General features: G+C 46.0%; 1 protein-coding gene across 2 annotated transcripts in view; it reads right to left on the reverse strand.

Moving 5' to 3' along the window:
- Positions 1-15,502, reverse strand: part of MOCS1 (molybdenum cofactor synthesis 1) — a 320,779-nt gene that overhangs the window by 249,993 nt on the left and 55,284 nt on the right. For both annotated transcript variants that reach the window (XM_069236336.1, XM_069236337.1), the window contains exon 2: positions 8,758-8,890. In XM_069236336.1, coding sequence (XP_069092437.1) covers positions 8,758-8,890 — 133 coding nt within the window. The remainder of the gene's footprint in view (positions 1-8,757; positions 8,891-15,502) is intronic.

Genomic DNA, 15,502 nt, shown 5'->3' on the forward strand with positions numbered 1-15,502 from the left:
GAGACACAATACGCGATTTCTCACATTCATAAAACATTGATGCCATATTGCAGCACACTTTGAACACTTGGCATCTGCGCACAGATGTCAGTATTTCATTTTAGTTGGCTTTAGGGGAGCTGGGTTTGTGCGTGGTGGGTGGGGTACATCCTGTTTGTGGTACTCGACTCAATTGCTTTTTGTTTCCCAGCTTCTCAAATGCAGCTTGTAGTACCAGTAATAATCTTAACAGATGCTAACGCATTCGCTCAGATAGGCAAGCGGATGCTCCCAACAGAGCCTGCAAGATTTTTTCTTTCCAACGCCACATTACTCCAACCTGGGGCCAGTTTCATACCAAACAGGTGTGAGTCTGCCTTAAGTTTCAACATAAAGGTTGGCTAAAGGCTAAAAGCAATGCTAAAGCTGTGAAAATTCCATCAAACGATTGTTTTAATTATTTGTCGGTACTAACGGACAGGTTTTTTTTATAAATGCAATTAGTACAACACATTTTTTAATTAAAAGGCCGCATGTTTGTCTTTTTAATCTGTGGCAAAGGGAGTTTATAATCTGGTATTACCCTTTTGGGGGGCTTTCAATTTTAAATGCACTGAACAAACTGATACATTACGGACTGAGTCCCAAACGTACCAGCCTTTCATGATTAAAACGCGCTCACATTACGATTCAAGGGGAGCTTTATACTACTGTGGGACATATTGGGGTTTTAGTTGTGAACAAACTGTATTTAAGAAAACTTCCATGGTGGTTGTCTGGTTAGATTTGGTGATGAAGGGTTATTAACCTCGAACCTACATTTACCTATTCTTCCATCTGGCATTTTATCACAGATGGCAAGATTTTAATAACACTGTAATTAAGCCCACAAGAAAAATAAAATTGTTTTTTAGCCGACTTTAAGTGTAGGAGTCTCTTCCCTCTTCATGCTGTCTCGTGGGGAAACACTAAAAAACTGAAAGTTTCGCACCATGAATTGGCAACATTTGGAGGCAAAAAGAGGGCATTTTTGAAAATTAAAGTGTGGGTATGACCAGATTATTAACATGACAATGTGCTGCATGGCTAAACACTTACAAGGGCCAAAGGCGAGACCTGTTGGTTAGTTCAAGGCTTCTTTTACAGTTTAGTTGTACAGGTACCTGACTTGCCTTTCTTAATTTCTCTGAGGAATACAAAAAGTGGTGGGTGGAATACCTGAATTAAAGTCAGCCACTGGCAGTTACTCAGAGCTGCATCCCAGTCCAGCAAGCGAAGCAACATCCTACTGATGAGCTCAGACAGGGCACAACCACCCTGCCCTGCGTGAGCTCCCTTCGGGGATCTGGTGGCACTTGAGTTTGAACTGTCCTTACTGGAACAGGGTCAAGACTGATTTGGATATGGCTGGTTCCTGCCTGAGGTGGCATGGGGGGGTAAAAGAACTGGAAGGTGGACCAGAGTAATCACCCACGGCAAGCACTGTCCCCAGCACTTAGTTGTACCTTCCTTGTTTCTTGAGTGGTCCAGCACAATTGCTGTTGTCTCCTACATTCAAGGCAGGGTCTGCCCTTCACACTAAGCCAAAGCTTTCCAGGACTATGCCCTACAGTCTCACAAATTCCCGTACACACTCTATAGTCTGTATATTTGGACTTTAAACCCTGAGTCCTGCGACTGGACTATCAGCATTCAACAAGCAGTTGTTACACAGCAGGATGGATGGTGTTAATTCTCAAGGCACTGTTTCGGTCAGGTCAGCCAATACCAGGGCCAGAATTAAAGAGTGATGATGTGACTCAGAATATTAGGCTGTGACGCAGAGAGTCAGTCCGTGAGCCAAGCCTGGCGTGCACAAGAAGCAAACAATCTGACCAAGAGAGTGAACCTGGTTTCTGGACAAAGTTCTTAGCTCACCATAAGTAGATTGCAAGAGTATCAAGGATTTCCTCTGAGATAGTGTGGGACAAACTTGTGAGACAATTCATCACACAACAATGACGTTAAGACAGTGGTTCCCAAACCGGTGGTCCGGGGGCCCCTGGGAGTCCACAAAGCCTCCTCAGGGGGCCCGAGAATGCTTAGAAAAATAAATAATATGAACAGATTAATAAGGTGTATATAAATAAAGCAGCTAAATTTACAACTGAAAATTTTAAAACGTACTGTAAATGTGAAGGAATTTGAAATTAGAGGCTAAAATTAAATTAGTATCCTCAGATTGATTTGTGGGAGCAGCGCAGGAGCATCAGAGAGAATATAGTACGGACGATGTGTGGCTTCAATTGAATTTAGAAAAAGCTCCACCTTTCCTATTAAAATTATTTGATTATTTATATTTGTTTGCAAAGTAAATAAAATGTGTTATCATTTGTGAATGCGTTTGATGAATGCTTGTTTCTGTATTTTTTGTGTACTGTTTAGCGGTTGAAATCATCAACACTATTTAAGCCAGGTCTCTATATTCCAGTGAGACTTAGTGGGTGGTCCTCCGAATCCAATAATGATTCAGTGGGGGTCCCCAAGTTCAGTAATGATAAGGTCAGGGTCCACAGAAGTCAAAAAGTTGGAAACCACTGAGTTAAGATACAAAAAACATAAAAGTCCACATCAAGGCGGCTAAAAATACAAAATGGTAACAAAAACAAGTCAAAGCACACCATTCAAAATGTTACCTCGCTTATCTAGATGTAGAACACTACTCTTGTTTATTATCTGGGATTCAGCAGATATCGTGTATAAAACCTGAAGGGACTCAGCTCAGACAAGAGTGGAAACAATGTGCATCTTGGTATCAAATCTTTGATTCACTTCCCTACTTTTTCTCTCCCACGTTTGTTACACTGCTTGCTTGGTTCTGTAATCATTAACGCAGCTTGCGTCCTTACACCTTTTATTTTATAGTGAAATCAGTCTCTTCAATTATTTATACAATCTCAAAGACTGTTAATTTTTGTGATGGTAGTTTTTAAATGGGGCTCTGACAACCTCTAACTGGGTGCAGACAAAGGGCCTCTGCCAAAAAGTGGTGGATGTCCCGTCCACTATGTTGAGTGCATTAATGAACAAGTTACTTACCTTCGGGAACGCTTTTATGGTGGATACAGTAGCTACCTGTGAATTCCTCACAGGTAGCTACTATATCCACCAGAAAAAGCGTTACCGAAGGTAAGTAACTTGTTCTTCTGATGGATACAACTACCTGTGGATTCCTCACCTTATGAATAGAATCCCAAAGCAGTCTCGCACTCGGAGGTGGGTGCCTGACTGGTTACGGCAAGAAATCCTGCAATACAGATCGTGCAAAATGGCCATCCCTCCTAACTTCCGAGTCCAAGCAATAATGCTTCACAAAAGTGTAGAGGGAAGCCCAAGTTACAGCCTTAAAAATTTCAACTGGGACACCTCTAGCCAAGGCCGAAGTGGAAGATTTAGCCCTAGTGGAATGGGCCCTAATACCTTCAGGAGGAAAACTTCTTTGCTAGCGAATAACAAATCTTTATGCAAAGAATGACCCACCTGGAAAGATTTCTCTTGTGGACGGCTCTGCCTTTCATCTTGCCCACATCTCCAACGAAAAGTTGATCATCAACTCTAAAGTCTCTTGTCCACTCAATGGAGAACTCAGAGTCCTTCCTGGATCCAAGCGATTAAGTCTTTCCTCCTCCTTCGATGGATGGGGAGGAGGGTAAAAGAACGAGAGTATTATAGACTGACCCATTTGAAAAGGGAGTGACCACTTTAGGAAGGAAAGCCGCCCTGGTACTGAGCACCACATTGTCGGCATGTAAGGTTGTAAAAGGAGGTTTCACACCAAGAGCCTGAAGCTCTCTCACACGTCCAGCTGACGTTATAGCCATTAGGAAAACTGTTTTTAAAACTAAAAGCCTCAATGGGCAAGAATGCATAGGCTCAAATGGTGAACCCATCAAAAAAGTCATCACCAAATTCAAATCCCACTGAGGCATGGCAAACGGAGTGGGAGGAAACTTGTTAGTCAAGCCTCTCAGGAACCTAATAACTATACGGGACTTAAACAAGGAAGGCTGATCAGGAAGGCAAAGAAAAGCCGACAGTGCTGACAAATAGCCCTTCACAGTCGCAACTGCACAACTTTTCTGCACCAAGGAAAGGGCAAAAAGCAAAACATCAGACAAATGGGCCTTTAAGGGATCAATTTTCCTCTCTCCACACCAAGTAACAAATTTTGCTCATCTGTTGGCATAGACAGTCTTGGTGGAGTGTCGCCTAACAGATAAGATAACATCCACCAGTTCTGGAGGGAGAGAAAAGGAACTCAGATTGCCCCGTCCAATCTCCAGGCATGTAGGTGCAGGCTCTGGAGGTGGGGGTGGGGGTGTAGAACCTGCCCCTGCGACTGCGAGAGGAGGTCTACCCTGTGAGGGAGATGGAGCGGAGGGCACAGTGAAAGTTGGAGAAGGTCTGTGTACCACACCCTTCTTGGCCAATCTGGGGCATTAAAATGACTTGAGCCCGATCTTGGCGAGTATTCCTTAGAACTCGAGGAATCAAAGGTATGGGGGAGAAACTCGTAAAGCAACTGGTCGTACCAAGACATCTGAAACGCGTCCCCCAACTCCCCCTGCACCGGATACTGGAGGCTGCAGAACGATGGGCAGTGTGCGTTCTCCTGAGTGGCAAACAGGTCTATCTGTGGAAATCCCCACATACGGAAGATGTGAAGAACCGGGTCTGGATGGAGACGCCACTCGTGATCGGCCAAGAAATGCCGAATGAGACTGTCCGCACGTATGTTGAGAACTCCGGCCAGATGGTTTGCTACTAGGCAAATCCAATGGTCCTGTGCCCAGGACCAGAGCCACAGAGCCTCTCTGCAGAGAAGGTACGACCCTACTCCTCCCTGCTCGTTGATATACCACATCGCAGTAGTGTTGTCCGTCAAGAATTGAACTGACTGACCGCAAAGGCCTTGAGAGCCAGACGTACTGCCCGTAATTCTAACAGATTGATGTGAAACTTCTGTTCCACTGGAGACCAATGACCTTTGATCTCCAGGTCCCCCAGATGAGCTCCCCACCCTAGAGTGGAAGCATCCGTCCTGACCATGGCCAGCAGAGGTGGAAGACAAAACGGCCTTCCTTGGGAAAGGTTGCCGTCCACAGCCCACCATCGTAGATCCACTGCAGCATCTCTGTAGATCGTTATTGACTCCTCAAGTTACCCTTTGTGTTGGAACCACTGCTTGCAGAGGCACCACTGGAGAGCCCTCATGTGCCAACGTGCATGAGTGACCAACAGAATGCAAGAAGAACAGACCGACCAGACGTAAGGCCTTAAGGACTGGAACAGCCACTCCATTCTGAAACATTGGAATCAACGCCTGAATGTCCTGAATCATCTGAGGAGGAGGGTAGGCCCGATTCAATGTTGTGTCCAGTACTGCCCATATGAACAGGAGGCGCTGAGAGGGCTCCAGGTGAGATTTGGGCACATTTACAGTAAAACCCAGGTTGAACAACAACTAGGTTGTCACTTGCAAGTGATGCAGCACGTGCTCTGGCGAAGCAGCTTTGATCAGCCAATCGTCCAGGTAAGGGAATACAGATACTCCTTTCCTTCTGAGGTCCCCTGCAACCACTGTCATTACCTTTGTGAAGACTCGAGGTGCAGAAGTAAGATCAAAAGGAAGGACCGCAAACTGGTAGTGTTGCGACCCTACCACAAACCGGAGATACTTCCTGTGCGACTTCAGAATGGGGATATGAAATAAGCATCCTGCAAGTTGACAGACACCATCCAGTCTTCCTTGTTCAACCTGTGCTAGGGTCAGCATTTTGAACTTCTCCTGTTTGAGGAACCAATTCAAAATCCTCAGATCCAGGATAGGCCTCAATCGACCATCCTTCTTCGGAATTAGGAAATACCTTGAATAACATCCCTGACCCTTCTCCTGCTCCAGAACAAACTCAACAGCACCTTTTAACAAAAGGACCTGCACCTCCTGCTGAAGCAACAGGAGATGGTCTTCTGCGCAAAGCAAATGACTGAGAGGGGTGGGAGAGGGAAACTCCCGAAAAGGAAGAGCATAACCTTTCCCCACAATATTCAGCACCCAAGAGTCTGATGTGATTAACTCCCACTCGTGAAGAAAACGATATAACCTTCCCCATACAGGAGAAACATGATGCAAAATAGAAAGAAAACTAGAGCTGATTTCCTTGATGGGCTCCCCAAGAGGAAGAGGATGAAGCGGAAGGTTGCTGCGTGGCTCCTTGCATCCTAACCCTCCCCGACCTCTATAAGATCTGTAAATCGGGTTGGGAGGCTGCTGAACGCTGGATTCTGGCCTTTCATGGAAAGAGGACCCCAGGCCAAAATCCCTGAACCTTCGAAAAGACCTGAGGTGTGTAGACGATGAAGCTTGGAGTCCCAAAGACCTTGCAGTAGCTCTGCTTTCTTTAAATCATTCTAAAGCTGAGTCAGCTTTGGACCCAAACAACATCTCTCCATCAAAAGGAAGGTCCATAAGAGTGGTCTAAACATACGTGGAGAAACCAGAAGCCCTGAGCCAAGCATGCCTCCTGGTTTCCACTGAAGTGCCCATTGCCCTGGCAACTGAATCTGCCGTGTCCAAGCCAGATTGAATAACCTGCTTGGCTGCCGCTTGACTGTCCAACAGGAGTTCATCAAACTGTCCCTGCTATCCTGAGGCAATCTTGGCACACCAGCTCTCGCAGAGTCCATCAGGGCATGGATAAACCTCCCCAGCACACACATAGCATTGAGAGACTTCAAGGCCATACTGCACGAGGAGAAGATCTTTTTAGCTGTTTGCTCCATACGCTTACACTCCCTATCTGAAGGAGTCACAGGGAAGGAACCAGGAGCAGATCTCGCAGAACACGAGGCTTGCATAACCAAGCTCTCAGGCGTAGGATGCTGAGAAAGAAACTGCAGATCCCCTCGACCAACACTGTACCTCCTAGCCACAGTCCTGGAAACTGCTGGAGTCGTGACAGGCTTCCTCCAAATGTCCAGAATGGGCTCAGTAAGGGCATAATTAAAAGGTAGGAGAGGCTCAGAAGACGTAGCAGATGGCTGTAACACCTCCGTTAAAATGTTTGTCTTCGTCTCTGATGCCGGCAAAGGAAGGTCCAAAAACTCAGCAGCCTTTCTTATTACACTGTGGTAAGAAGCTGCCTCCGCTGTGAGCTCTCCAGGGGATGAGAAATCCCACTCAGGAGATGTATCCAAGCCACTTGCAGAGTCTAGGCCTTGAAATTCACCCATAGGTTCCGGAATGTTATCCTTCCTCCAACAGCTGTTGCCGATACTCCTGCCCCTCCAAGTGCCTCAAGGCCCTTCTCCTCGACCTCAGTCTAGACTCCACACGTGGCGTCGACAGCAAATTAGCTGACGTCGACGAGGCCGGTTTCAAAGCAGATGGACGCTCCGGCAGAGGAGAGGATGGAGAGACACTGTGGGTCGAACGGGATCCATCCGGCGTCGGCATCGACTTAATCGGCACCGTCTGCAGCATCATCCGGAGTGGCGAAGTCATAGGCGCCGAACCAGCACCTTCACCCGGATAGAAGGGTACAAACGGAGCCTGCTTGTACGGCGCCGGCGAACCCAGTGTAAACGCTAACGGACCAGTGGGACCAGCAGGCGCACCACCGGGGCCATAGCTCTGTTAAAAATGTTAAACATAGCATTGAGGAACACTGATGGATCCGCTCCCGGAGTCAGGAAGGCAGGAAACCTCTGCTCCTCCTGAGGTGTCTGAACCGACTCTGATGCCTGCACACCCGACTCCTTACCCTGAGTGGACACAGGAGAAAACTGAGCCTTAGGGTTCACCGGGGACTCGGCGATCTCTATCAACGAGGCGCCGGAGAATCCTTTGGACTCTGATGCCTCACCGTAGGACTGATCTCCCATGCTGCATGGCGCCGTCTCGGAGGGGACTGAGACCGATCCCTGGAAGAACGGCATCAAGATTCATGCCGGCGTCGCTTCTTATGTGACCTCGAGGACTTATGCAAAGAAGTATCCCTCGCCTTTGATCTTCGATGACCCCTTTGCCAAGAAGAGCTTAGCCTCTCTCTCCTTCAAGGCCTTCGGGTTCATCCGCTGGCAGGACACGCATCCCTCCACGTCATGGTCCGAGCTCAGGCACCACATGCAATTCTCATGAGGATCTGTCACCGACATGCAGCCCCCGAGCTCATAACAAGACTTAAATCCCGCTTTTTTCGGTGGAGACATTGTAACGCTCAACAACAACTCTTCGAACAGTAACTGTTCGAGAGGTAGGAAAAAAACGTTAGCGCCGAAGGCGCAGACAAAAGGGAACTGACGTCAGCAAGCCAGCGAGGACTTCTTATTGCCACGATGACGTGCGATGGAGTCACGTGCGGAGCCGTGCAATTGTGACGTCCTCGTCGACGAGGGGAGCGAGGAAGAAAATTTCCGTACAATGCTGGCACATTGGGAGAATTCATAAGGTGAGGAATCCACAGGAAGTTGTATCGATCAGAAATCAATGGCACTCTAAAATAGAGGATGAGACAACGGACACTTTTTTGGGATTTCCCATTCTGTCAAACTTCAAACAAGATGTAAAGTTCTTAAACCTAGCATACTGAAGAAGCAGTTAGATTATGACTTTATTTCACTTGAGTCCTTAGTCTATTGCCTCGAGATGAAAGACTATGCTCGAAAACAGTCACCCGGACCTCTCAGTAGGTTAAGTGATATCTAGTATCCCCTTAGCTCCTGCACAGACATACTTACACCTCAAATTGCATTTCTCAGTTAGTGATATCCGCAGGTAATTGTGCCGTCGCCCAAAGCTGTCAGTCAGGAATGCAGAGAATGGCATAGCGTGTTCCTTGAGGAATCGTTTCCTTTCTGTGCTCATCATTTCCTGATGGAGAAAGAAAGAAAAAATAAACTTTTCTCGAGCTTCTAAAGGACTGTAAACATCTTTGGTGGGGGAACACATTGTTCACTCTGGGCACTACAATAAGACACAAGAGAGACATGAACAAACTATACTGAGACCTAAGAACAAAAGGTCCACAAAAGAACTCTACAGCCACATTTTCTTTGCCTGTGTCACAAAGGTAGGGAAATTCGCTTCTTGCCTTTACTAAGTAGCTTTTCATAACCTCTCCCCTATTTTCATTTTTTTTTGCAATTCAGTACTTAAATTGGCCTAGACTCTAGGAAGCCAAAACAGCTCTTTCTATTCAGTACTTACAATGAAACACTGAAGATAATTCATGTTTGAATATCTCTTAGAGAAAATGTTTGCATTAAACTTTCTTCATCATGAACAGAATATCGATTACAGAGAGATACAGAGAAAAAGACCACGTTAGCGCTGTAAGCCTTATCATGGATTATCATCACAGCCCACAAATAGTATACACAGCCCACAGTCACAAAGAACAAGCACACAATAAGATATTCTTTATAATCTATGTAAGCAAAACACAAAACATTTTGTGAACAGAAGCCTAAAGAGTAAGTAGGCTTTCCTGTTTTAGGTTTAATCCTATAATAACTGACAAGACCCCCACTAAAAGTAAAGGAAAATAACCTTTATCATCATAAACATATAAACACTGATAAACACCTGCACGACCAGAACTAACATGCAATTCAAAGAAAAGAAAGTGAGGGCAAATGTGTCATTTCTCTTTACTTCTTGAAGGAGGCAACACAATTAGACTTTGTTATAAATGACAGCAGGAACAATGAGTGGTCTAAGATTAGCCTGCTTGCATTTTGTTGTTCAGCAGTGTCAAGAAAACAGTGTTTATTTTTATTTCTTCCAGTTTTAATGATGCAGGGTTTAGAAGCATGTTTTATGGTCTGATCAAATTGTTTTATACACTGCAGAGAATCCAAAATCATATTTGATCTTTTGGCTGTGTTTAATTCAGTCACTGACTGGTGAAATCCTGGCTAATATGTGCGATCACATTTTTTCTTAGGCACAGAATATATAGAACCCTTTGTCACGTCAGCCCCTTATGCTCTGCCAAACACCCCGCGGTTTAAATATTTAATGCAAGTAGTAGTGGCGTGTACCTGTGAAAAGTGTGTTGTCGCCATGTGGTAAGACGATGGTCATAGCATGACACCAGACTTTCTACATACCAAAGCAGCAAAACAATAACAATTAATTAGTAAAAGGGGTTTCCCTGTCATGTGCAACACGTTCAGCTAATCTGGGCTTTTTAGCCAGGGATATCTTCACAGGCGTGGTCGTAACGCTCTAGAGTCTAGACGTTCCCGATGCAGGATGGGAAAGTGATGAGAGCCAGATAACGGCCTGGCCCTTACCCCCAGCAAGTCCCAGGCTGAAACCGACAGAGTCTCGGCGCTCAAGACTGCAACAGCCCTCTGTGAGCCCATCTCAACATTCATATCAAAGGTCAGCTGAGATGGAGGCCAGAGAACTCCTCCCTAGCTCAGATGAGGAGATGCAGGTGCTCCCTAGGATCACAACACAATCCGCACAGGAGCCGATGTGGCCTATAGTGATGCGAGGCATTGGTATCTGGACCACAGTCTAAACCACCAAGCTTACTGTGCCTAGCCATCTTACAGCTGTCTGGACCTTGGTAAGTAGACAGAGGGGTCTGTGTCTAGCACCCGCACTATAACAGGGTGGCCACTATCCAATGGGTGATTAAACTGCAGCTTCGCTGGCTGACATGAGACCCTGCCTAAGTAAGATAGTAACAGGAGCGGTGCCCTTCATGCCTACCCCCAACGTTGACTTCCCTTCTTTATTTCTGCTCACTCCTACATACATCGGATTCTTGCTGGCCTTGTTTTTGGTTCAGCGCATGTCTCCTCATCTCCAGTTCCCTTTGCCTCTTTCTCAAGGGGGTTTATCTTTCCAGGTGGTGGTTAGTTTTCAACGTATGAATGGGAGGCATACTGCTTTTGACTTGACCCTGGGAGGGGAGATTGTGTTATGGTTGTTACTTTTTGCCCTTTCTGTACTGATCATGCTGACACACATACTAGGAGACCCAGCAGTGTCCAGGGTACACCCTAAAACACCACACTGAATGGGGGCCTGAACACAGGTTGAACGGGTGAAAAGAGGTGGGAGAGCACAGGATTACCTGCAACACACAATTCAACGGTATCAGTGCAAGCTATGACACACTATATTACCTTTAATTTTAGACACTTATTGGTTACATGGAGGCAGGCACACTCATTCACCAGTAAGTACTCACATTTCTACCACAGTTATGCTCTGCACACTAAGATAGACCTGTTCTTCACCTCTCAAAACCTTGCAGGGACGACGCACAACACAGAATATCTAGCAGTGACTTGCTCACCGTAGGCTTTTGCAGTCCCTACGATGCGGTCTGCTGAGAACTCCTATACCTTCCTGGCATCTGCAGTGTTAGGCCTTAGAGGACGCTGCCTACCAGGTAACCGTGGGAGACAAGATAATGTACTATTTTGAAGTTCATGCTAACACAGCCTCCATGCCATTGGTTGTGTTGGACGCTTGTATATTTGAGGAGTCTGCCTTAAAACCTCCTTTGGTGTACACTCTGCTCTGACGTCCCAGCTGGATCATACAGTGTAAGCTACAACTCTTGGAACTCCACGCGATTTCAGATGTGGAGGTATGTCGAACCCAGGTTCAACAACGTTGACAGCAAGATGACTTGAGCTCCAGGCTGGCTCAGTGTGATTTCTGTGAACACATGTCATAGAGGCATGAGGTGGGAACATTTGGAACGGCCACCTGCTTGCGGGTCTCCAACCAACAGAGCATAGCTGGCCCGCAGTTGCAGCCATCCGACACTCAGAAGGCCACTGCATGCATAGACAGGCAGAAATCACAGCAGTGTTCTCGGATTATTACAAAGCCCTGTATGGACCAGTGTCCGATCTGGATGAAGATCAGTTAACCTCTTTTCTAGCCAACATGCTTCTAACCAGGCCACAAAAAATCATTAAAATGTTACTAGACCTGCAGGCCGAGTAACTTCAATAATCTATTCAACCTAACTTAAATGTACTTGACCCGTAAACTGCTCTCAAATTGTGTAATCCTAGGCAAATATTTTATATCACAGAGCCGGCTTTTTTTTCATTCGCACATGAGTGCACCTTCAAATAAGTGAATTCAGCATTTATGCTGTACAAAAAAAATCCCTTTTTTTTAAATTGAAAGACTAAACGTTTGCTTCATGTATAATAAGAATCTATCCGGAATATACAGTACACATGATCCCTGACTTGCCTCTTAGTTTACCAATAGGATTGCCATCAGGGCAGGAGTGTTTTTCAGTTTAGGTTTAAACACTTTTAATAAATACATTCCTAAAGCATGATGTGGTCAGACATTGTCATTTACATACGGTAAATTTCCCATTGAAATGGCCAAAACGTTTCCCACAAACTTGCAGCTTTACAGATAAAACTATATAGTGTATTAAAAATAATCTGTGAAAATTGGGTTTCAGAAACCATGTGTCATTTGCACATCGCCAAGAAAGGTTTTCCGACTTGTTTTCATCCTATTAAAATATTTTTTCATCCAACAGAAGTACAAAAATAGCCTTTCACAACTACTGAAATATCTTTTGAAATGTTTGTACAGTTGACTTATTAGCAACTTAAATGCTGTGTGTTAGGAAAACTCTGACACCCTGTAGCCTTTCATTTCAAACTCTGGAATTCTTCAAGTGCTTCATGCCGGGCCTGTTTAAGCACTTAGTTTGGGTATATGGTGGCCCATACAGTGGGACATCTGCTGGCATCCAAACGAGAGGCCCTTATAGTAATGGTCTCTAAACTGGGGACCCATTAGACAGGAGGGTGTATCAGTCCGTGCCTCCTTGTACCTTGAATTGTAAGATCCTGGAGAAAATCATTGTGAATCAAATTGGTTACTGTTTATCATCCCTGATCCACTCAGACCAGTGCAGCTTGGTCCCGGGGAGGAGCACTTCCTGGAAAAGTAGGTACCTCTTCCATAAAGGAAGGACTGTTGGACCCCCGTTGCTCCCCTTCCCCCTGAGCCATGGCAGTCTCGGTGGACACGGAGAAGGCATTTGACCGACTCTCATGGACGTATCTTTTTGCAGTCCTCCATCGGATGGGGTTTGGGAAGGAGCTGCTGGCTTGGATCAAGCACCAATGGCACAGATGTGAGTAGGACGAGAGTATTCGGAACAGTGGCAGATCCACAGGGGCACTCATCGGGGCTGCCAGTTATCGTCCTTACTGTTTGCACTTGCTATGGAGCCTCTGGCGTGTGGAATGAGGGCCTTGGGAGGTGGACACGGGCCGCGGGTGGCTGGTCAGGAACACATTATCTCTTTATTTGCGGACAACATTCCTATTTATTTCAACAATGTTACTTTGGATCTGGCACCTGTTTTAAAACTCTTCCGACTCATGTGGGGCCCTCTACAGGGTCAGCATAAAATGCAAAAATCTTTTATTTTTCCCCTGTTGGATTTTGGTTGGGTCTGGGCCTTACCAGGATACTCACATCTCTCCGCTCATTTCGGTAGTTTGGCAGACATCACCGCTGTCACCCCTGGGTCACATTGAGCCGGCGGAAATGTTGGCTCTCCACTGCTGTTGTATGGGTTTGCCAACTTCCCTCTGTCGATGCCCAGAGCGGTATTCTCTGATATACGTGGGTGGCTTTCTGACCTGAGCTGGGGTCAGTGGCACCGGTACCACCTAGACTGAAGCAATGCTGGAATCAGCACTTGTAACTGGACTTTACTGCTCCAGATTGCAGTACAGTCTTGAGCCGTGATCTGCAGAGCCCGAGAAATGCACACCTGATATTGTTGCCATTTAATTAAGTCCACAGCAGATAATGGTACTTGACCCCTTTGAGGTTATTCAGTATATTTGGTACGGTGGCTCACACATGCCCCGGCCGCAATTCAAACCACGCAGACCTTTACCACGTGACATGGCAGAGCACTATAGTGCACGCGTTCTGGACTGACGTCTGTGATCACATAACACACATAACAGGCAGGAATCATATCAACGTCCCAAAAACATGCCTCCGTGCTTGATGCCCTGCCCCAAGACGGCTAACGCTGGGGGCAAATGTACAGACTCAGCGCTTGTCCTGACCCAGCGAGGGATTGGGATACATAGGAAAGCAGCTTCAGCAACCCTGACATCAGCCTGGGCACAAGCCGAGGATGATGTGATGCAGAGGCTCCGATACCAAGCCACACAGGCCCGCAAATCACAGGGTGGGATGTAATATTGCTGGCACTAGAGCCCAACCCGGACGATTGATCCTCTAGGAGCCAACAGGCGGGCCTGCCTTGGTGGTGCTATAAGCCACAGAATGACTCCTAGACCACAACACTCGCTGTAGTTAGCGCCCTCCCTCCCTCCACATCTTCTGCCACCACCAGCTCGGTCTGCTTTGTCCCAAATGGTTGCTGTCTAGGATACACATTGTTTCCATCACAAACCTCACACGCCACGCTCAACGGTTTCTCACTCACTCTCCCATATTGTGTGATTCTTTTTTTTTTTCCCCCCACATAAGTTTCACTGATTGTGCTTCCTATGAACCCTGTCTACTGTGTTCAAGGTTTAACATTCTATGAACCACTGTGTTCAGCATTTATTTGAAATGCATATAATCCTAATTTTTCCTTGTATGATAAACTTTCAATAAAAAGCAGGTTCTAGAAGTTGAAGAGGGGTGAGCTAAAATGTTGGTGCCATAATAAAACAATTTTAGAGCGAGACCTGCAATTTCTGATGTCCAAGGTGAGTTCGGTAAAAACTCTTCAATGAGAGTGTACCTGAATGAAATATGTACACACTGCGGCCAATGATTATTCTGGGAACATGGATGTCTGATCCAGATGGGTGCATTGAAGCAAACATTGTGCAGATTCACTGAATACTGACTTGCTACACACGCCTTCAGGCCTGATCATCAAATTTCTAGCTTTCCTTAGCAGACACTCTTTAATAGCCTTTAGCTCAATATTTTACAAAGAAAGAACTGTACCACTTTACAGGAAAAGATGACCCTGGTGAAACCTCAGATGAAGAAAACTGCCCCTCTAGACTATGAGGCTGATACAAAGGGACAGACATCTCCAGAAACCAAACGCCCCCTCACCCCCAATCATAGGACACCGTCACCCACAGTCTTGACCCCTGTAAATGATTCTTGGATCAGGTAAGAAAAGCTTCAACCTTATTTGCAGTTTGGCAGAAACCTTAGTTTAATGCTGACAGCTTAGAAATGATTACAAGAACAACCGTGCACAGCCGTCATTAAGGTTAGTCAGAGAAAAAAGTGCCTAGTCAGCTTTTTTGAGGGCGTCTTTCAGCCGAGCCAGTTTCCTCACCAAAAAGCACTGGCGAGTCAACTTTGTGCACAGCGCAGTCTGCTGTTCCGTCTCCACACCTTTTGTGAATATTAATGTTTTTCTCCCAGTAACCTAGCATCATTGTGACCACTGGAGGGTATTTTGTTGCT

The sequence above is a fragment of the Pleurodeles waltl genome, chromosome 5, assembly GCF_031143425.1.
Source record: "Pleurodeles waltl isolate 20211129_DDA chromosome 5, aPleWal1.hap1.20221129, whole genome shotgun sequence".
Classification (NCBI taxonomy): Eukaryota; Metazoa; Chordata; class Amphibia; order Caudata; family Salamandridae; genus Pleurodeles; species Pleurodeles waltl.